The sequence below is a fragment of the Panthera tigris genome, chromosome A1, assembly GCF_018350195.1.
Source record: "Panthera tigris isolate Pti1 chromosome A1, P.tigris_Pti1_mat1.1, whole genome shotgun sequence".
Taxonomy (NCBI): Eukaryota; Metazoa; Chordata; class Mammalia; order Carnivora; family Felidae; genus Panthera; species Panthera tigris.
The window spans coordinates 68,674,176-68,697,098 of record NC_056660.1 but is presented as its reverse complement, the minus strand read 5'-3'; the positions used below and the strand labels follow the sequence as shown (position 1 = coordinate 68,697,098).

Sequence of the window (22,923 nt, the reverse complement as noted above, 5' to 3'; positions counted from 1 at the left end):
ATGCTCATAAAGGGGAAGGGGAGGGAAAAAACCAAACAAAAAAACCTCAAAGAGAACTTGCACACAAGACCTCATAACACTGCAAGAGGTAATTACTGTAAACATTTTGATGTCCCTACCATGTTTATATTTTTTATATGACTGACATCATACCAGTTATATTTTCAGTAGCATGAGCACATTTCTGTTCATTCATTCATTCAAAAAATATTCCTTGGTCATCTTATCTACTATACACTAAGCACAGAATAGACAAAAATCCTTGCCCCAACATAGCTTTGTATCAGCTGGGTACAATAATTATTATCTTCCTGATAACAGGCATTCAGGCTTTTCATTTTTGTTGTTGTTATTAGAAACAGCAGTGATCATGAAGTTTACCTACATGATTTCTTTATCCAGAAGTGGAAATGTTGGGTCAAAATGTTTCTACATTTTATTTTTTAAAGAATATATTCCTGCTCTTCAAATAATTTCTTTAACATCTATGGGAGGCACTCCTCTGAAATGTGTGTATGAATGTGTTCTAAGAACTCGTCAACTGAAGTCTGATAAACACTATACGCACTCACCAGCATCTGACAAGCAGTGGACTTTTCTTCCAGTCCTGCAGTTTTAATACCAAAACTTTGCTGATCTCCAAGGTTCACAAACTCCCAACCGTCATCATCACTCATGTTTTCCATGTCTTGGGCTATTAACAAGGAAGAAAACAAATTCACGTTAAAAATAATCACAGGGAGGAATTTTACAACTGTTATGTCTTCATGAAGACACCTACTATCTAAAAGGGCTACTTCAGGCTTAATTGAAGCGGTCTTCATTAAAGGCCCCATAACCACTGGAAGGTACTGCTGAAATTCTTTTCCAAGAATTTTGCACATTCTGGCCCATGCTGAGATCATGTAAGAGATCTGGGGGAAAAAATTAAAATTGATTTCAAAACAATGGTAAATAGACAATCACAAAGAAGCCATTTCCCTATTTCATACAATGTTTTATTTCACATTCATAGCCCTTCAAGCAGAAAGTACATTTCCTAGAGTCCTATACTTAAAACATTCAGAAACAAAATCACTGTGAGCCTTTGCCCTGGGATAGAGAGAGCAGGTGAGGGAAAAGAGGAACACCAGGACTGTGTCTTATTTTTTTCTTACTTTCAAGAAGCAATATATAATTTTCTCTAATAGCATGTGAGTCACATATATAAAATCTACTTAACCATTTTAACTCCTAGGCCCTACATTTTTTGAAGACAAGAACATATTTTATCTGACTGTACCTTTACTGCCTAGCATTCCATTCATTAAACATTTATTAACACCAGAGAGAACATCCCTTTCTCCTAGCTGTTTCAATTTTCTGTGTAAGTGGCTGGGTGTTTTTAAGACACCTCTTCTACTACTGTGTTTACATAGTCTGAATCACCTGCAAACCACCAACAGAGGATCTAGTTCTAATTCATCATCCCTGTAACCCAGAAAGTGAGTTGATTTTTACTAATATATCTCACGTGCGTAAACACACATATTCTCCACACCTACTCTAAAACAAACAAAAAAACCCCCCCCACACACAAAAGAAAAAACAATCTAAGTTCATAGGAAATAATGACAGCATGGCCGTGTAAAGTCCAAATGTAACCCAGCAATTATTTATGGAGTCGCTGTTATTCATTAGGCATCGTGAATACTATTAGGACCATGACACACACTTACAATTTACAACACTGTGTCGTAAGGACCCACTATCAAGACTTATACTGGCCTTGAAATATGAGCTGGGATTAGTCAGGCTGCATGGGGCAGGGGTGAAATGAATGTGTGCTCATGGGCAGAAAGAAAAAAGCAGAGCAGGTTTGTGGGAAGTCATGTGGCAATGACAGGGCCGAGAGATGTCCAAATGGAGATGTCTAGTAAGTGGGGGGATCAATGAACCCTGAATTGAGAGAAAGATCTGGCAGTTACAGCACACGGAGGAAAACTGAAGCCATGGTGTGGATGACACTGCTCAGGAGGGAAGAGGGCCTAGGACAGAACCCTAAGAGCATAAAAATACTCAAAAAACCAAAAACCAAAAGCCAGAGTCAGGGGAGAGAGCAGCCAGAGCAGACTGAGAAAAAGATGGCATGAGAAGTAGAAGGAAAGCCAGTGAAGAACGTCTCTGCAACCAGGGATTATCTCAAGAAAACTATCACTCAATTTCTTTTTTTGAGTACTTTTAACTTTATACTAGATGTACATCTAGGCCAACATGTGAAAGCTGCTTTACCTGGGGATCATCATCTTCCATATCGCTAAAGTCCGTCTGAGTCTTCAACAAGAGCTGCATCACATCTGATGCATCTTGCATGAACTGGAAGAAAATATTTGGGAAAATCAACACCGGTGTTTCTCGTGGCTATCAGAACAGAGAGGTGCTCACCACTACCCAATTTTGGTTCTTGTATAATAACACAACTTTCCAAAAGAAAATCCATTACATTTCCCACATGGGTCATAACCCCTTAGACAAAAGTATCACACTGAAAAATTTTCATCTATGTTGCACACACCTAGTGCTCTTTCTAAAAAATAGATTCTACAGTGAAGGTCAGAGTGAACTGCAGTATAAAGGAATTTCTAATGATATCAAGTTTTGGTCTATAGTTTATGTATTTCCAGCAGTAAAAAGATAATCCAAATCCAGAAAGAAAACTTTGGATTGCTCCCTAGAAGTATAGGATTTTCAGGTAACTCTGTGTAGTTCTGCCAATCCCCACTGTATAAACAGGCAGTGTTTCAGAGACAGTTTGAAAATCAGACAGAGTAGGAACATGAAAATATTGTATTGATTAGGTTCTCAGTATCTCACAGAAAATAATTTCTAAGGTAAAGTTAACACTGGTGCTGGTTTTGGAGGAGACCAACTGGAGAGGTTCTACTGTTGGTAGTTCTGAGAATTAGAGCGCGAGAGGTCAATGACAGGGGGGACTTCATTTGGATCAGCTTTGAGACTCTGATATGCTGGCTGGAAGACAAATACATCTGCCAATGGTCCTTGCTAATTATTTTCTGCAGAACTATATGTATAGAGATTTCTCTTAGGACACCTGATGGTTTTTGGATTAACAAGAAAGCAAACGGAATGTTACCAAGTACGTGTTTAAATGAGTGAAGCTAAACATATGGATCTTGAACTCCACACGCCTCCCAGTAGACTGTACATGTGGTAGGAAGAGGAGGAGATTTCAAGAGCATAAATGAATTAAGAAAAAAACCTTAATATTAATGCTGAAAAAATGAATTTCTATATAAAGCTAGAATTACAGGAGAGTAAGATAATGGAAAAAAAAACAAGTATCCGGAAAACCATTTAGCAGAAGGAAAAGGCCTCTAAGTGCCTCCCTCAATGCCTCCACAGCCAAACTACAGACAGTAAATTCAGCCTTCTACAAATCACTTACTTTTTCCTTCCCAACGGCTAGACCAATGAGGCTGATGCACTCAATAGTTTTTCCTCTGAGAAGTCGGAGTTCCTTCTGAACTGCGTTCTCGACGATGTGCTTTAGTGATGGCATAAATAAGTCATAGTAGGGGACAAATTTTTCCTCTGCGGTATCTGCAACTGATGCGATAGATGTCACAACTTGTTCCAGAACTAACTTGGTGCCTTTCTGAATCAACTAGGAGAAGGAAGACACACAAAATAAATCATGCAAACGAGAAACTGGAAGAAATACCTGCTCCGAGTTCTCACAGGCTTCTCTGAGACAGCCAGCGGAGACCACCCTCCAGCAGCCCGAGTGGAGACCGTAGGTTCCGGAGCAAATTAAAGAATCCCTGCGGAACTACTGATGTGGGATCTCCTCTCTCTTCTGTTAATGGAATGCTCCTTACTCAGGTCTGCCTTAACTCCAAGCAACCAATTCTCAAGCACAAATCTGATTCCTTTTCCAATTTTTGTATCCCAGCTTGACACCCGTATTTCTCGGTCCTTTTACCTCACTGACTCCCACTACTTACCGTACACTCTGTGCCGTCCTACCATGCATGAGAGAATCCCCTTCATGGTCCATTCCTTTATCTTCTCATGCGACTCTCCCCAGAAGGTAGCACTAATGATCCCATCAGAGCCAGAGCTTTTTAGCCTATCATTTCACTGTCTTGGTGAAACACATGAGCTCCCCTTTCTCCTGCATTCAAGACCTACAGGTTCTCTGACCTGGCTAGTAACAAACACTGGGTACTTGCAGCGGGGCTCATGCTGTCACCTGGTAACATTTTCTAACCCTTGAGGATTCACAGGAGTACCTGACCCAGGGACTATTCCAGATTTGTTTCATTTCCCCCCAATCAACTCCAGCCACTCTGAGCAGAGTTCTTCCCCCTGCACGACCACTTCCACTGCCCCGTAAGAGGGTAACTTACTCCCTTCTTCTGCATCTGCTCCACGTTTCAGGTCTTGACTGCTTCTGATCTCCGAGGAACGTTGTTCCTCATCAGCTACCTTCTCTTTGCACAACTTTTGCTCACATACTTTAACTTCTTCCCCAGGCCATCTTAACAATTCCTTCTTTTAGTCTTTAAAAAATCTGACCTGTTGCCTCTTTGGAGTAAGGGGATGCAATTGAAACTCTATTTACACTTCAGCCCTCTACCCAAACACACTTGTAAAGTCACGTTTGATCCTTCCGTTCCTGATTTAACCAACAAACTCATCTGCCTTCAACTGGGGTCTACCCGTCTTCAGATTCACTCCTGTTCCTTCCTGGTCTGCTTTCACCGGACACTGAACACCGGAACACCTGTCATATTTCAAAAGCCCCTTTCTTCACCTTCGGAGACACTGTATCTTGTCTCCACCTTGTTCTCCTTTAGAACATGACTACGTGAAGTGTGGTTTACTAACTCTTCCTGGTTCATAACGAATTGATGTGTGAGAATTGAGTTAGTAACGTTAGAAACTTTACTTTTATAGCAATTTGACAGTAACTTTGTGTCTGCTAAACACAGGAGTTTTCTTAACAGGTTTTTATTTGTCCTTTTTATTCATTTCATGACAAACTGAGCCTGAATCTTTGCCTTTCTCACTTGCATCCTCTCCTCACACACTGCTGTACTAACATAACTGAGTCTCTTAGGTTCTATTTCTTATTTAAGCTATCACTGTAAACCTTCTATTTGGACAGCCAGGCCTGATTTTAAAATTCAACTTATTTAACGTAAAAATGATATTCTTTCTCATCTGTCTACTTCTGTCATCTAGGTGAGAAGAAGGGTCAACTTTTTTTACTTATCTTTCGTCTTTTTTTTTTTTAAGTTTATTTATTTTTGACAGGGGGTGGGGTGGGGGTTGGTTGGGGAGGGGAGAGAACAAGCAGGGGAGGGGCAGAAGGAGACCAAGAATCCCAAGCAGGCTCAGCACTGTCAGCACAGAGCCCAACGTGGGACTCAAACCCACAAACCATGAGATCATGACCTGAGCCAAAACGAAGAATCAGACACTTAACCGACTGAGCCACCCAGGCACCCCCTCTCTTTCATCTTTTAAAATTCAAACTGGTAGAAACTGTTACTGCTTCCCAAAAAATGACTTTTAGAATCATCTTTCCCCACTAATTTCCACTATTACCACCCAAGCTCTGTGAACAATAATCTTGACAGTCTTAAATTTTCTCCCGTTTTGTTTACGCCTCACAATGCTCCACAGCTAATTTCTTACAATCACATTATCAGGATTTCCTGCAGCAGTTAAGAACAAAATGGGTCTTCCAAATTTACACAAATCAGAATTCAAAATAACTGCCTTGTTTTCAAGGCAATTCACATACTGATTTACCTAACGTTTAGGCTATAACTTCTTTCCCAATTCCAATGTTGGCCTATTCTCTGGTCAAGACTGAATTATTCTACTTCAAACAGCCTAACCTGACTTTCTATTCTTTATGGCCAGGCTGAAAAGTCTCTTTCTCCAGGTCTTACCCACTAAAATAACCTACATTAATCTCTAAATAGGAGCTTAAAGACCTTGAAAACCTACCTCTTGAAGTTTAAGTACCATGATGGAATGTAGATGTTTCACCAAATTGTCTAAATATGGAATAAGCAGTGACTTGGGACAGTCCTCAGTGAAGTTGATCAGAGCGGCAGCAGCATGGGCCTGCACTCGCTGATTGCCCTGGTCCTCCATGGTCTGCAACAGGGCCGCGATCACCTGGAAAACGGAATCAGATAAACACACATTTTGAAACACCACATTTCCAAGCACACCTCCTCTGTTTGAGTGTTTGAGGCATTGTTACTTACCTTCTCATGAAATTTCTTTTGGAAGCCAGGTGCAAAATCTGTAGCCATCTGTCCCACGGCATTACAGGCTGCGTACCTTACTCTTGGATGCTGCAATAGGGGACTTTGTGTAAGTAAAGGTAAGGGGTTCCCACATGGGAACTATGGTAATAAGTATGAATCAGGTATTTACTGGTACTTACAGGATCCTGAAGAAAAAGCAAAACAAAATTTACTATCTCATTTAAAATTCCTTCCATTTGCTGGTGGCATCCTTCACCAATGGCAGATAAGGCCATTAATCCTGCATGCCGGTATTTCCAGTCAGCTACAAAAAAGAATTACAGGTGAAAGAACAGTTAGCCAGTACAAACATGTCATTCTGGTAGTCAGAAGCATAAAAAAAGCTCTCCTTATTTAGAAAAGACCACCAAAATATTTTTATACATTAATTAGAAAAATGGACAGAAAAAAGTGCCCGACTGGACTATTTCACTATGGTAATGGTTATGTCAGACGAGCATTTCTATTCCAAAAGTAGTGCAAAGGCAATATGAAAGAAAAGAGTTTATTAGTATTTATAACAACTACTGAAAATAAGCCTTTTCCCCCTAAGATTTACCATTAGCAACAAATACCTGGATTTTGTGCCATACACTGCTATTTATTGAACATAGAGATTCACTATTGTCCAACCATGGAAATTTACATTTCTTTAAAAAGAACAAAAGCCAAGGAGAAGATACTGCTTTTAAAGAATTTTTATGTAACAACATGGTAAATGAATATAGATGAACATTACATGTATTCTAATATTACTAATGGCTACTTGGTTTTAGACTAGAATATTAGCTAAGCAGTATTTATTATACTGATCTTCATATCATATTCTAATATGTAATTTCCCTGACTCTCATTTCGAAATGTTTATGCTCATTACATTATCGTTCCCTTTAAGCGGTTTCACACAACTTGTGGAACAAAGCAAGACATACATAAATACAGAAAGCTAATATCTGTGTAAAGCAGTGGCTCTCAAGGTGAGGCCCAAGAACCCTGGGATTACTGTCCTGATAATACTCTTTCACTCTCACTCTGAGGGTCCAGTGGAGTATTCCAGGGATTACAACACATGTATGATCCACTGACACCGAATGAAGAAGCAGAAACAAGAACTCAGCTAAGACACTTAAAGATATTTACAAAACTGCATAAGACGACATTCTTCTCGCTAACATATTTTTGTTTTGAAGTCATTCTTCACGAAAAATGTTATTTCTGTTCATGTGTAATGGGTTTATTATGGCTATCTTTAAATGAACATTTTAAATGTTTTTCATCTTTAATAATACAAACACTGATATAACCCACATAAACAAAAGCATTCTAGGATCTTCAGTTGATTTTTAAGAGTGTAGGGGCGCCTGGGTGGCTCAGTAGGATAAGCATCCGACTTCGGCTGGGGTCATGATCTCATAATCCATGAGTTCGAGCCCTGTGTCAGGCTCTGTGCTGACAGCTCAGAGCCTGGAGCCAGCTTCAGATTCTGTGTCTTCCTCTCTCTCTCTGCCCCTCCCATGCTGGCTCTCTGTCCCTCTCTAATATTAAAAAAAAAAAATTTTTTTAAGAGTGTAAAGGGATCTTAAAAACAAAGTTTGTGAACCACTGGCATAAGAGTTAACAAAAGTTGTAGAGAAGCCTAAAATTATATCAGAATTAATAATTTTTCACTTTGGGGAGCCCAAGATGAACTCCGTTGCAATATACTACTATAAAGAATTTTTTTGAGAGGGCACCTGCACTCCTGCACACCCTGCATGAGCAGGAGACAGGTAGAGAGAGAGGGAGAGAGAATCTTAAACAGGCTGCATGCTCAGTGCAAAGCCCAACATGGGTCTCAATCTAATGACCACAACCTTGAGATCATGACCTGAGCTGAAACCAAGAGTTGATGCTTAACAGACTGACCCACCCAGGCACCCCTCTAACATAAAGAATTTCTGAAAGTTTCCTAATTCTGCTGTTAAGTATTAAAACTTTATTATTAACATTAAATATTTATTTTTAATGCATTTCAATTACTTAATATACCAATAAGCCAACATTTTTCAACTAAGGAATAATCATCCTAGGAAATCAGTAAATCAGATGCTAACCTTTCCATATTGGATTTACTAAGTTTTTTTTTTAATGTTTATTTTGGGGGGAGAGAGAGACACACACACACACACGAGAGAGAGAGAGAGAGAGAGAGAGAGAGAGAGAGAGAGAGAGAGGGAGAGGAAGGGAGACACTGAATCTGAAACGGGTTCCAGGCTCTGAGCTGTCAGAATAGAGCCTGTCGTGGGGCTCGAACCCACGAACCATGAGACTGTGACCTGAGCTAAAGTCGGACGCTTAACCAACTGAGCCACCCAGGCGCCCTGGATTTACTAATTTAAAGAAGAGATGCAATAAATACTTACTGATACAGAAAGGTGTCCTTATTTGGATCAGAGAAATAAAAATAAAAAGATATGTCTGTATATCTCTAATAGGCAGAGTTCCTGAAAGTATGTTCGGCAGAATGTGATGGTATGTTATGGGGATTTAGAAGTGGTTTTTCTCCTTTAAATTTTGCTATTTATTATTTAAAGTAAAACCAGTAAAACTATCTTTAAAAATAAAGTGTTAAGTTACTAGGAGATACATATCGTTGGCCACTGTTTAAAGCACTTTTCACACACATTAGCTACATCTTTGGATCTAATCTCAAGCCTGGGCATAAAGCAAACATCATTTTTGCCTCTTTTACAAACAAGGAGATTAAGGTGCAGAAAATTTGCTCAAAGCCATACAATTAACAATAACAGATCTTTACTAAGAGTTCATTGCCATATATAATAAAGCCTCTTGCATCCAGCTGGTAGGTGTAGCAAGAAAAACTGAAAAGCCAAATTCTTTAATTACAAATCACAACCACATCCACAACCGATCTATCTGAAGATCACCATCAACCAATAGTGAAACAGTGACTACAATCTTTTATGTCTGTAGGCTACCTTCTTCATCTTAAAAATGGAAAAGCTAGATTCTTTCTCTTAAGCAATCTGTGAAGCTGTCTCTATTCCTTTGGGGAAAAAAAAAACCCTCAAAAAATTGAGGAGCTAAAAAAAGGAAAACTGGGGCACCTGCCTGGGTGGCTGAGTCAGTTAAGCGTCTGACTCTGGACTTTGGCTCAGGTCCATGATCTCATCGTTTGTGGGATCAAGTCCCCCAGTGGGCTGCATACTGTCAGAGCAGAGCCTCCTTGGGATTCTCTCTCCCCCTCTCCTCCCCTCCCCTGCTCATGTTCTCTCAAAATAAACAGTTAAAAAAGAGGGGGGAAACAACTATTCAAGACCCATGTATACAATCACATCATTAAAAAGAGTTAATTGTTTTGGGCCATGCCTTTTCAGAAGAATTTTATAGGATAAGAATTAAGTAAATTGTATAAAGGGCTACAGTTCTCAACAGTTCCTTTCATTTGAAACTGGTATTATGTTATTACCCTGCTTTACTACTTTAAGACCTTGAATCAACTGTCTGACCCTCAAGTGTGTCTCTTGCAATGTACCCTATAGATAGGACTATCCATACTTAAGTAAGTCAGGATATCTGTGGAAGAGTATATGCATTAGCATTATTTGTATCAACAAAAACTATTAACATTTAATGGGGTATTACGGAATGCTATGAGGGGGCTATTCTGTGGTGATAGGATATACCCTGGGGTAAAAGCTTAAGTATGGTGTATCTATATGGTATGTTCACATTGTTTTAAAAACTGCATATATGCACGATGGAGGTCAAAGAAAAGTCTCAGAAAACAATTAACAGTGGCCACCTCAAAATCTAATAAGTTAAGAGACTTTTAGTCTATATATCTCTGTTTTTGAATTTTTAAAAAAAGTCAAGCATAGGGTGCCTGGCTCGCTCAGTCGGTGGAATGTGCAACTTTTGATCTCAGGGTTGTTGAGTTTAAGCCCCATACTGGGTATAGAGATTACTGAAAAATAAAATCTTAAAAAAACATAAAAATATAACATGTATACAACAATTTTTGATATAGATATAAATTACAGGTACAGAGGCTGACTGACAAATAACCAGATATTTGTCATGAAAACAATAAAAGAAATAGAAGTGGCTTCTCTTTTTTTATTCAAAGTTTATTTATTTTTGGGAGAGACAGAGATAGCGTGAGTGGGGGAGGAGCAGAGAGAGGGGGAAAGAGAGAATCCCAAGTAGGCTCCACACCACCAGCACAGAGCCTGATGCAGGGCTCGAACCCACGAAACCATGAGATCATGGAGCCAAAATGGAGTCGGATGCCCAACCGACTGAGCCACCCAGGGGCCCCAGAAGTGGCTTCTCTTCTGATTATATATATATTATACATGTATTTTTTAATGTTTCTTTATTTTTTGAGACAAAGAGAGACAGAGTGCAAGCAGGGGAGGGGCAAAGAGAGAGGGAGAGACAGAATCGGAAGCAGGCTCCAGGCTCTGAGCTGTCAGCACAGAGGCGAACGTGGGGCTTGAACTCACAGACCGTGAGATAATAACCTGAGCCAAAGTTGGGACACTTAACCAACTGGGCCACCTACGTGCCCCCTGATTATATATTTTTAAAAATAACAGACAGTGGCTAAGGAAGATCATATGAATCAAATGTGCTAATATTTGTAAACATCAAATGACGATGTCTTATTTAAATTAAAACCTAGATACTTCTGGCTAGGGAGAAAATCTATAGTTTTTCCTTGGTATTGTAATTATCTCCTATGCATTGAAGCCAGTTCTACAGAGGAAATGAAGTATCTGCAGTAGCGAGAAAAAACATTCTTTAGCATAAGACTGGATGGTTCCAAAGAGGACTAAACAGAATTTTATCAGTATAACACAAAAATTAGGCTAAACATTGGATATAAAAAGGCAAAGAAAGATGAAGTCTAAGCATTTGTCAGTTTGAGACTTAGAAAGCCACATGCACTATGCTAGCATCCGAGGGAGACACAGCTTACGATTTTGGAGCATCTGCATAATGTGTTCCTTGATCATCGGCAGCACCAGCTTCCCACCAAGTCCACAGGCCATTCGGTCCAGAGCGCTCTCACCAGCAACCGCATTGCTGCACACAAACCAGAACGTATCCAACATGCTCAACACACACAGTGCACTGTGCACATGTATTTCTAAATATGCTATGAAACTAAGGCTGAGAAAGACCAATTTAAGCAGTCTTTCAAATGCATGAAGTTGTGGGTTCAAAATCCTCAAGAAAAGGAGAACACATAACATTTTCATGATTCATTCACCACGATGTAAAAAGTCCTGTCTCAATCTTAACTTTCAAGACTTTGCTCTTTCTGCACACACCCTTCACTGGCTAACACTCAGCTTTGGTGCTCTCAAGACTCAAAGGTATGAGCAGCGTGTTCAAGAGCCTGTTACCTCATTTCCCGGACATACATCCTTCAAACTCCATCAACAGAACACAGAACACTGAAAGCGGTGCTCAGACTCAGGGATGCCTTCTCTGCAGTGAACTTACCTACTTTTAAAGGAGTACTAGCTGCATAGCTAACATTTATGCACCGGTGAGACTCAATTCCAGTGTTTTCACTGAAAATGGAAGAAACTTGGGTATAAGAGCCTTTTGCACTGGCTTTGAACTCTAAGATTGGTAGTGAGTTTGTCATGGGATCATCTCCAACTGTCCAGTGAAGAGACTATAAAGATGAAACTATAAATGATTTTTAGAATATATCTAAACTCACCTTGAATATATTCCTGGCCTATTTACCCACAGATAAGAAAATCTTACTCATCTAGCCCAGAGAAAGTAGCTTCGTAAGCCATATAATTGTAAGTGCCTTTTACAAGGCAAACTAAAGGCCAGGGAGCAGCAGCACATTACAGTAACTGAACCAGGGAAAGGAAACCCAATCTGAGCCTGGTTTTCTCTTTAGTCCTATGAGGTAATTTCCAGTGAAGGATTATTTTCATATACTTCAAAACGGCATTTAAGCCAGGGTAGTCATTTTTAATAATGGGACTAAGCCGCGAGATGCACTGTACATTCTGCAAGTCAAATGTCTTTCATTTTACCTAATTCCTGTTATAGTAGCTTATACCAACTACCAGTCTTTCAGGGCAATACTTTCAGCTCTTTGAGAAAGAGAATATGACACACTGGCATTAAACCTTCGTCTACAGACGGGCTATACAAACCCTGGACAAATCACTCAAATGCCCTCTCCATTTCTGACTCTACCTGAGAATGTATCTGTAGGAACACTGAAAGAATCAGTTAAAATAACAGAGTTCTAAAGTGCTACTTCTCACATGCGTGTAAGAAGAGGCCATCATCACCACTGGACAGTGAATAAATAGATTCTGGTGGACTTTTCCAGGAATTCCAAGGAATCTCTGAAGTCTAAACAAGTAAAACAGTAGCTCCAGTGTCACAGTAATCTAGTGTGCAAATCTTGCCACTATCTCATCTCTAGCCTATGGTTAAATTGAATGAAATTGGGAAAACGTCATTTTGCAGGGAACAGTGTGGAAACAACTATTCTAAGTGAGGTCTATGCATATAAAGGCATTTTTCACAATAAAGCTTCTTTATACAGACTTTAAGATACTCTTACACTAAAAAAAAATCTTGAAGAAAATTCAGAGTAAAATGGGGAGGAAAGATGGCTACTTAATTAAAAGTAAATGAAATATAATTTATAAAATTTGACACAGAAAGCCTCAGTGTCCCATGTTCCAAACTGACAAGTTTAACTTTAGATTACAGAATACAGTGGGAAGACATGGACCCTGGAACCCTAAACTCTTGTCACCACCGGAGCTCTCTCTGTTCTGTCGAAGAGCCTCCACACAGTCTCTGGCGCATGCGATTACCTGTCAAAGTCATCATCTTCCAGCTCATCTGCATTCGCCCAGTCCTCGTCCTCTTCAAGATCAACCATCATCGCTAACATCTGAGGAACTAAAGTAAATCATCACTTCACACCTGAAGACTGTAGCTTTTTTATTTTATCAGTATCACCATTTATGAACAAGAATTTTAAGAAGTAAAAAATGAAGGGTTTACTTTGCCTCTAAGAGACAGAACAATTATTTGCCTGTGCCCCCCAAAATTTGTTAAATTTTAACCTTTTTGCCACATTTGCTTTAGACCTTGTTCTTTTTAAGTACCACTAAGGATAAAAGTCAAACTTCCTAGATCCTATCACACTCTCTTTTACTCACCAGAGGTGAGCAATGAATAAAACCGACGCTTCTCATTCCCAAACTGTTTTTACACTTGAACTACAGATTTCCCTATATACAAAAAACAGCACCATTTCAAGATTTTAGTTTTTACACAATAAATGGTACCATACTACATGTAACCTTTGGCAATTTGCTTTCTTTTCAACACATATGGATTTTATTGTAATTACTTCACAGTATTCCACTATGTAAACACACTATTCCATCGATGGACATTCTGGTTGTTTCCAATTTTCTTCCTATTAAAAAATTTCCTTTGATGAGTTTTCTATACACATATCCTTGAAATGTGTGAGTTCAGGGCATGAAACTGTTATAGGTTATCTTCAATATTATAAGAAAGACTAACTGCTCTGCATAGTGGTTGCATAAATTTGCATTCCTAGAGGAAGTTTAAAAGGATAACTGTCTTATTTCACAACAACGTGTGAAGTGCCCCGAAGCTGTATGAGTCCTGCCTGCTCAACACCTTTCATCAACACTCAGTATTATCAAACTTTGTGACAACTTGGGACTCCACAACTACTCTGGTATTAGAGACTGACCAGCACTCATTAGCTAGTTCAGATTCCTCCTCTGTGAATTTCCAGTTCCCTAGCCTTCATCTATTTTCTAGGTACTTAAACTTTGTTGACTCTGTCCACTGCAGCTACTTTTCCCCAGCCTGCAGCTTATCTTTTAATTTCACTTACGGAGTATTTGGTCAAAAAATTATTTTAGTATTTGCAAATTTAGCAATATTTGCATCTGTGGTTTGTGATTCAGTCTTAAAAAAATCAAATCATCAAGATTTACTCGTAAAAATGAACTATTATTTAGGTGTTTAATCCACCCCAAATTAGTGTTTATAGGATATCTGAAGTTGGGATATATTTTTGCTACAGAAATGACCTTTATCAATTATCTTTTTTTTTCTCCCCCAATTATCTATCTTTTCAAGTCAGCTTTGTTTCCATGTGAGTGGATCTGCTTATAGGTCTTTTTGTTTCAGATGATTCACTTGTCTACACCTGTGCCACGAACAAATTCTAAATCTTCATAGTAGAGAGGGCAAGATCTCCACTATGCTCATCAAAATGGTCTTGGCTACTTCAGGCCCTGTGTTATTCTACATGAACTTTAGGATCAATCTTATCATGTCCAACTCTATTGGGATTCTGACTGAAATTGTATTAATTTATAGATTAATTTCAGAAGAACTGGTATTTAGCTCCTCTATTAGTCTAGTCTTTCAACATGTTATCTAATTTCCCCATAAAGGTCTTCTGTGTCTTTGGATTTGTTTCCAGGCATCACATGTCTTGCCTATTATGGGATTTCAAAATGTGTGCAGCATAGCCACCATGCCCATAAATATGTATAGAGATGTATATCTCCAGATTCATCTGTTTTGAAAGGACATCATATTCTCAACAAATTTATGAGCTTACACAATTCTCAGCAAATTCACTGAAGAGTTTTTCCACATGAACACAAATTATTTAAAGATCTTTGACTTACTAGTCTGTGCAACAATATTGGTATGTTTTCTTAACATAGCAGCTGCAGTCTCAGAGAGGGTCACGATTACTTCAAGGGCGAGCTGGCGTTGCATATTATTGAGGCTGGTGTCTCCACACAACTACAAAGAAGATGTATTTGTACACATTTCGTAGTTTAGATTATTCATTGAAAATAATAAACAGAACATTTACTGAAGTATTTAATTTACCTTTAGACTTAGCTGTAAAGTAGCTTCTAAATGAGGACGCAAATACTTTGGAACGGTATCTGCAATCTCAACGAGGGACTTTAAGACAGAATCGTCATTCTGGTAGCATGAGTCATTCACAGCCTGGAAAAAATAAAATAGAAAAGGAAAAAAGGTCTGGGTTCAAGAGTCACTTTATAGATGCCTCACTGCCAAAACAGTAAAAGGCAGACAACAAAGTGGCATTATCAAAGAGTATTTTTCGCTAAATAATAACTTAGCAATCTATATGATGAAATTTTACCTACAGTCACATGTACACCTTCCTTTTGACTGTCAACTAGAAACATATAAAGATTTAAATCTAGTTCAGAATTATAGCATCCAGCACAACAAACTTGAGGCTGTCAAAGAATTCTTTTCATAACTAGAAGGAATCCCTTTTCTCTGTCCTTCCAACATCCACATCCTAGTCTTTTTCAGACATACAATAAATACTAGGCCCTAGGATACATTTCAAGTGTCCAATATTACTCAACTTATTTCTCTATGACATCGAGTTAGCTCACTGTGGTATTTAAATATACATTCTGTATCAACCACTGACTATTTAAGAGTGACAACTCCTAGAAGTTTTGGCTAACATTTTAACTTACTCTAAATTCAAGGGAAGAAAAACCTGAGATTAGATTTCAACAGTAACTCAAAATTTTTAGGTAATAAACGACTAAAACGATAGAATGGAAAAGTTAATGTTTTTTGTCATTGACCTAACCTATCTTTTCAATTTGATAGCACTGAGAGAAAAGTTTCTACTAAATCCTACAAAATTACTCTGAATCATGTACAATTCACACAGGATTTTTCAATTTTAGCTCTTCTGAATCCTCTCTAACCTGGTGGTTCTCAACAGGACACTATTTCTCCCAGGAGTTTTATTGGTTGTCACAATGACTCAGGAAGGGCCAAAACCAGGGTTGCTAGACGTCTGCATCTGTGACACAAATACTTACGAGGAACTCACAGGACCTTACCATGCATCTCACATGATAATGTCAGATACTTCTAAAAATGAAAAACTCATTTATAATGATCTGAACCTAAAACCTAAGTCACAATTAGATTTTGTCTGGTTTTAATGTACCATGATTCCCCCCACCCCCAAAAGTAAATATTGTATAAATCTAGAATAAATACATAGTTTTGTCCAGAACTTTACCATTTCTGGAAATCAAATCATCAATAATAACAGCATTTGTGGTGTTGGCCTTGCCAATGATATCTATCAGTCCACATGTTTAGCTACTGAGTTTGTATAGATCACTTAAAAATCACCTAGTCTGGGGATGCCTGGGAGACTCAGTCGGTTGAGCATCCAACTCTTGATTTAGGCTCAGGTCATTATCCCAGGGTGGTGGGATCAAGCCCTGCACTGGGTTCTATGCTGAGTGTGGAACCTGCTTGAGATTCTCACCCTGCTCTCCTGCTGCCCCTCTTCCCCAACCGAGCATGCTCTAAAAAAATAAATAAATAAAATAAAAAACACCTAGTTTACTATGTCTTTCATTGTAGTCATGCCCTACCATTTATATATTGAAAAGCATGCCATTTTATTGCATATTACTTTCTTCTTATTTCTTCTTTGTATTTTAACTTAGGGCAATATAATTTTATTTTTAAAATTTGTGCATATACATATGTACATTACCTGTGCATTTCAATATTTCAAAATGGAATATGCAAAGTTACAAAATCTGGGTCTAACAAGGTTGACAATAATTGTTCTAACTTACCCAATCATATTTTATGCTCTGATTGAGGCAGATGGTATCCCTAAAATAATAACACCCTTAGGATCCAATAGTGACAATTAACCACAAACTATTTATAGTACAAACTATCATAAGCCCTGGGATTAAGAGTAAGGACTTCGGTCTGATTTGGGTTTAAATCATGGTTCCATCACTTACTGACACTGTGACCTTGGGCAAGTTTCTTATCCTCCCCTCTTTAGTTTCTCCTTATGTAAAATGGGCATTAAATTTCATAGGTTTTTTTGGTTGATTCAGTGAAAATAACCTATGTGATTACTTAACAAATTACTTGTATCATACATCATAGAAAACTTTAGAAACCCTAACCTAGGTATTTTAAGAGATTAAGAGTCTATGAAAGGCAAGAGATCTAGTTCAATGGGGACAAAGATCCCCTCTAGTGCCTAGTGCTAGCACACAGTAGCCAATGACTTGATTGAATAAATGAAAGCATTCGAGAATTCTGGTAAGAATTTGAAACCACAGAAAACTAAAAAAGGATATAATTTTCACTTATTTCATACCGTTTTCTTACCTGTAAGAATCCGGGTAACAAGTCTGCAAAATGTTTGAATAGAGCAACATTATGCTCATTTGCAAGTATAAATGCAGCTGTAGCTCTAGCAGATAATGTCCTGATCTAATACGAAAACAGCAAAAAACGTCAAGCATGAGAAATTACTGATGGATGCAAGGTCAAGATTTCTTACTCAAGATGAAATTTTTCATCAGTAAAACCAGTACTTATATTTTGCAGTATTAAAACTAAAGATAATCTCCAAATACATAAATCCCGTTCCCAAGTTAAATGTTATATTAAATTAGGTGTTAATATTAGTGGAATTGAAATTATTTACCGATGGATGTTCCTGATCTTGCATACACTGAACTAACATCCGTTTGATAACGTCTAAATAGTGCTGCTGTTGGTTCCCAAAAATTCCAGGAAAGTTCCTAAAAAAGATCCAAAGTACTCTTTCAAAATGACATATTTCAGTAAGGTGTCAGCTAGAACATCTCATGTTCTAATCTAACCTTAAACATCAGCCTGACTTAAGTGTGCATTAACCCTGATGGCTGAACACCATCCATCCATCTTCCAAGTAATCCTCTTTGGGGGTTGGGCGAATGGCAACAAACATTAGCAGAGAGGATTATGCTGGATGCAGAGGTGACCCAGGTGCGCACACACTACTCAGCAGCCCAACCAGCCCTGTACTTTATCCTTATCACTCTTGTCCCTGTAGGAAGCTGACCTGGAGTGCAGGACAAAAGCAAACACGAGGCTGCAGACGGTAGCTGCAGTCACAGAGCTACCTGACAATCTGTGCCTGGGCTCAGTCAGTGACCCAGGGAGTCCCGATTCTGCTCTACTTTAAATGTAGCTAACAAGTATATTCAATACTTGCAATTAATTCTCTACTCCGGGTTACCGATACAAATGAGATCCATTTGACAAATTAAGTAGAAGATGGTATAATGTCTACCCTTATCCGCTTCTGATATTCAAGGTGTATCTCATTTCTTAACAAGTATATAATCTTGAAACGTTATAAATCCAACTATATTTTTAATGTAGAACTGTATGATAACACCAGACAAATTTTTCTTAGTGCAAATCATCTTTTAATTCTAAACTGAGACCATTTGCTTGTAAATATACAGGATTTTATTAAAATAATGTATTTTTATGAAGTTTGGTCATAGAAGACCCAGAAAACAATGGGGGTTCACCAGCCTTTTCTTTCTTCTTCAAGATTTCATCATTAAAGAGGCTTTCTAAAAGATATATTTAATACTGTGTCGATCTCCAAAAAAGGGAAAAGAAACCATCTTGTTTGGAATCATAAAAGCCAAAGAATAGAAAATAAATTGCAGACAACCGCTGTGCACAAAAAGGAATATAATATGAAATTAAAAGCTTTGTGTTTTTTCAATTTATTTCCAACACAAATAGAAAGCTCATCTAAAGGCATTATTTAAGTCTAAAAAGTCAGACTAAAACATCCATTAAAATGTGCTTTGTACATTCATGACACTTAAGTTTTTCAGGAAAATAAGATCAATGTATGTACCAGAAAATGTGAAGGGCAGCTTCCCGCAGTCCCATATTTTGAGAGCTGACTGAATCAAAAAGGAACTTCAAACCTTCGGGCCACTGGTTGTTGCCATCCTCATCTAAAAGTAAAGAAATCCAGGCATAAAGTATGTAAGTCAAAACTTCAAAGAATGAAGGGTGAATCCTTTCATTTCACAAGCCTCAAAGTATGTTAGTAGTAGAAAATGTCACATTTTTAAAACGTCCTAATAAAATTAGGTCCTTTAACCATAAACATGGCATTCTAATCTTGTAAACAGCAACTGTGCATCTGGGTTGCATAAGCACAGATACTGGCAGTGGTTATTTTCTAAAGAGCTGGCATTAAAAGAAACACCCTTAAATCAGTCCTTTCAACATAAAGATCATGCTTACGGGTGGAAGGGAATGAAATCATGGTTTAAAAAAAATAATTGTGGACAGCACTTTGAAACATTTCCATTATTAAGTGATTTTGAATTAGAAATGATGTCATTTATAAAGTTTGGTCACAGAAGACCCAGAAAACAATGGGGGTTCACCAGCCTTTTCTTTCTTTTTTTCAAAATTAAGGGGCACCTGGTGGCTCAGTGGGTTAAGTGCCCAACTCTTGATTTCAGCTCAGGTCATGATCTCACAGTTGGTGAGATCAAGCCCAATGTTGGGCTCTGCCTGACAATGTGGAGCCTGCTTGAGATTTTCTCTCTCCTTCTTTCTCTCTCTCTCTCTGCCTCTCCCCAGGTCACGCTCTTTCTCTCTCAAAATAAATAAATATTTTTAAAAATTCAAAATTAAGAGTTTCAGTGGGTTTTGAACTTATTTAAAATAAAAAATTTAGCACATTTCCTACTTTTTAAAAATATTTACTTTTTTGACAGAGAGAGAGGGAGAGCAAGCAAGGGAGGGGCAGAGAGAGGGAGATAGAGGATCCAAATCAGGCTCTGTATTGACAGCAGACAGCCTGATGCAGGGCTTGAACTCATGAACTGTGAGATTATGACCTGAACTGAAGTCAGACGCTTAACCGACTGAGCTGCCCAGGCGCCCCAACACATTTCCTGTTTTAAGGAATCAGTTGATATCTGTAAGCTGACTTGAACAAGAATTTCTACATTCCTGGTAGTGGAGATTAAAAAATCTTATCTTAGTGAGGTATCCTTTTCAACCTTTAAAAATGCTGCCTAAATGAAGTTTACAATCACATCTATGAACCTCCCCCCAAAAAAAACCAAAGCATATTCAATTACATTATTAATGTTTTTAGTGTGACCAAAAAAGGTTTGACTGTTGGCAAAGTGCATTTTTAGAGATTTTCTTTTTATTTCATCATTTAAAAATATTTTGGGGTATTTTAGAAGGTATACAGTATAGTGGTATAATAGCCTATTGCAAAATTTATTATCATACAGATGTAACACCAAATCTCCTGGAGTCCACTGATTTTTACTTCTGTTGGCAAGTTTAATCTACAAAACGGGTTATAAGTTAGACTGTGCTTTCAAAAATTAACAGGTTAGGGGGGAAATAAAACTGATTAATTTTCAAGCAAACTACAAAATTATTTCTCCACACAGATGCTCTGAAAACCAACAGGTAAGTATTATGACTGCACTTCAAAACATCAGATTTTTGGCTCTAAATGCAGAATCCATAATCACTCTCATTCTGAACAGAATAAATGGTACTCAGGTACTTATAAATCTTCCTTTAAAAAGACTCCACCAGGGGCGCCTAGGTGGCTCAGTCAGTTAAGTGTCTGATTCTTGATTTCAGCTTAGGTCATAATCTCACAGTTTGTGGGTTCAGGCCCTACGCTGGCAGAGGGGAACCTGCTTGGGATTCTGTCTCCTTCTCTCTCTGCTCCTCCCCAACTCTCTCAAAAATAAATATATAAACATTTTTAAAAAAATTTTAAAAAGACTCCACTTTAGAAAAAAAAAAAGGAAGAATATACTCATTTTCTTCCAAAACGTAATAATGAATGTATTTGCATACACACCTATTAAATTCCTGGCCAGTTCTGCAGCAATATCACAGATTTTTTTCCTCATGCTAGACTGGGTTTCCATTTGAATAATCATCAGTAGCTCACTCTTGATGGCAGTCTGAACATCAGAAGGAAGAGTTGGATAGACTTCATCAAATGCAGAGGACAAAAGACGTCTTAGGAGAACGGCAGCCATTTGTCTAGCCTATAAATGGAGAGCATGGTTAAGAACTTGGTATCTTTCAAGAGAAACCATTTTTCACAAACTACATTCACTCCACCATGGGTGTATTTTACAATTCATTTCTAAAACACTTTGCTAGATTCTTTTTAAAAAAGATAAAATACATAAAACTCTCTCTAATCACATTAGTCTACTGTACTGACATGCTACCCAAAAGCTCTTTTTGTTAATAAGTAAGGAAAAGCCCTGAATACATCAGATCACAAATTAAAAAATATACCTTAGCAATGGTAAACTTATCTTTAATTGCTATTTTTAATAGATTTTTTGAAGAAAAATAAGTATTAATATAAACTGCAAACTCTAGAATGCTCTTGTCCTACTTCTCATTCCAGTATACCTAATCTTACTCCCAGCCTGGCCTTATCTCACTGTATCACAGCCCTTTCATTAACCTTTGATAACATGCTATCAAATCCATTTATCTTTATGCTTCATTCAAGCAGACAAACATTACAAGTTCCTAATGCCTACAAGTGCTAATCAATATCAATGTGTACATTCTTATCCCAATTAAAAATCTGTAGACTATATTTAAGTTTGGCGTTTTTTATATGATATTCCTTTAGATTATAATGAGTCAAGAAAAAAATCATTCTAAAATTTTATCATACTAAATAAATAAGCCATTAAAACTATTAAACCCAATTTTTCATGGGCTACTCATTATCACTATAATTACTTTGGGACTATGACCAACAAAAAAAAGTTAAGCTATACAAATAAAATGTACCAATTTTTTCCTGAAGTTATTTTTCACTGAATCTTTTACTTAAAAAAAATTTTTTTAACGCTTGTTTATTTTTGAGAGAGAGAGACAGAGACAGAGAGTGAGCAAGGGAGGGGCAGAGACAGAGAGGGAGACACAGAATCCGAAGCAGTCTCTTGAACCCACAAACTGTGAGATTATGACCTGAGCCCAAGTTGGATGCTTAAAGGACTGAGCCACCCAGGTGGCCCCGAATCTTGTTTCAATTTTGGCAAACAGCAAACTTTTAAAGAAATTTCAATGCTCTAGAAAGGGTTCAAAATGGTTAAAATCCCTGTAAAAGTGCCTAAAATTTGTGCAGTTCTCACACACTGAAAACAATGAAGCCATAATGAAGACACTGAGGCTAGTTCATAATCATCATCTAATTCAAGATTTAAAACAGGTTCAATGTAGGTTTTTGAAAGTAAAATTTGACAGTTTTAGTATTGTTTATTCTTGGCTTTAAAATGTGTTTCATAATTAACTTGATTCAATTTTCAAGAATTAAAATAGCCAATTGTTTCTAGAGATTTGTTACTTCATATTTCTAGAGATTTGTTACTTCATATTTTAACATTCATTTGGAATTAAAGGATATATTACAAAGGTGAAGAAGCACCTTTTGTCATCTATTTTAATTAATTAATTAATTATTTATTTATTAACGTTTATTTACTTTTGAGACACAGAGAAACACAGCATGAATGGGGGAGGGTCAGAGAGAGAGAGGGAGACACAGAATCCAAAACAGGCTCCAGGCTCTGAGCTGTCAGCACAGAGCCTG

General features: G+C 37.8%; 1 protein-coding gene across 2 annotated transcripts in view; it reads right to left on the bottom strand.

The window, feature by feature from the left end:
* Positions 1-22,923, bottom strand: part of IPO5 (importin 5) — a 56,001-nt gene that overhangs the window by 10,392 nt on the left and 22,686 nt on the right. For both annotated transcript variants that reach the window (XM_042979499.1, XM_042979502.1), the window contains exons 5-19: positions 21,157-21,349; positions 19,156-19,258; positions 17,938-18,034; positions 17,616-17,720; positions 15,288-15,410; positions 15,077-15,197; positions 13,202-13,289; positions 11,314-11,420; positions 6,470-6,594; positions 6,288-6,377; positions 6,022-6,195; positions 3,446-3,664; positions 2,272-2,355; positions 782-914; positions 573-694 (exon numbers count right to left, since the gene is read on the bottom strand). In XM_042979499.1, coding sequence (XP_042835433.1) covers positions 573-694; positions 782-914; positions 2,272-2,355; positions 3,446-3,664; positions 6,022-6,195; positions 6,288-6,377; positions 6,470-6,594; positions 11,314-11,420; positions 13,202-13,289; positions 15,077-15,197; positions 15,288-15,410; positions 17,616-17,720; positions 17,938-18,034; positions 19,156-19,258; positions 21,157-21,349 — 1,884 coding nt within the window. The remainder of the gene's footprint in view (positions 1-572; positions 695-781; positions 915-2,271; positions 2,356-3,445; positions 3,665-6,021; positions 6,196-6,287; positions 6,378-6,469; positions 6,595-11,313; positions 11,421-13,201; positions 13,290-15,076; positions 15,198-15,287; positions 15,411-17,615; positions 17,721-17,937; positions 18,035-19,155; positions 19,259-21,156; positions 21,350-22,923) is intronic.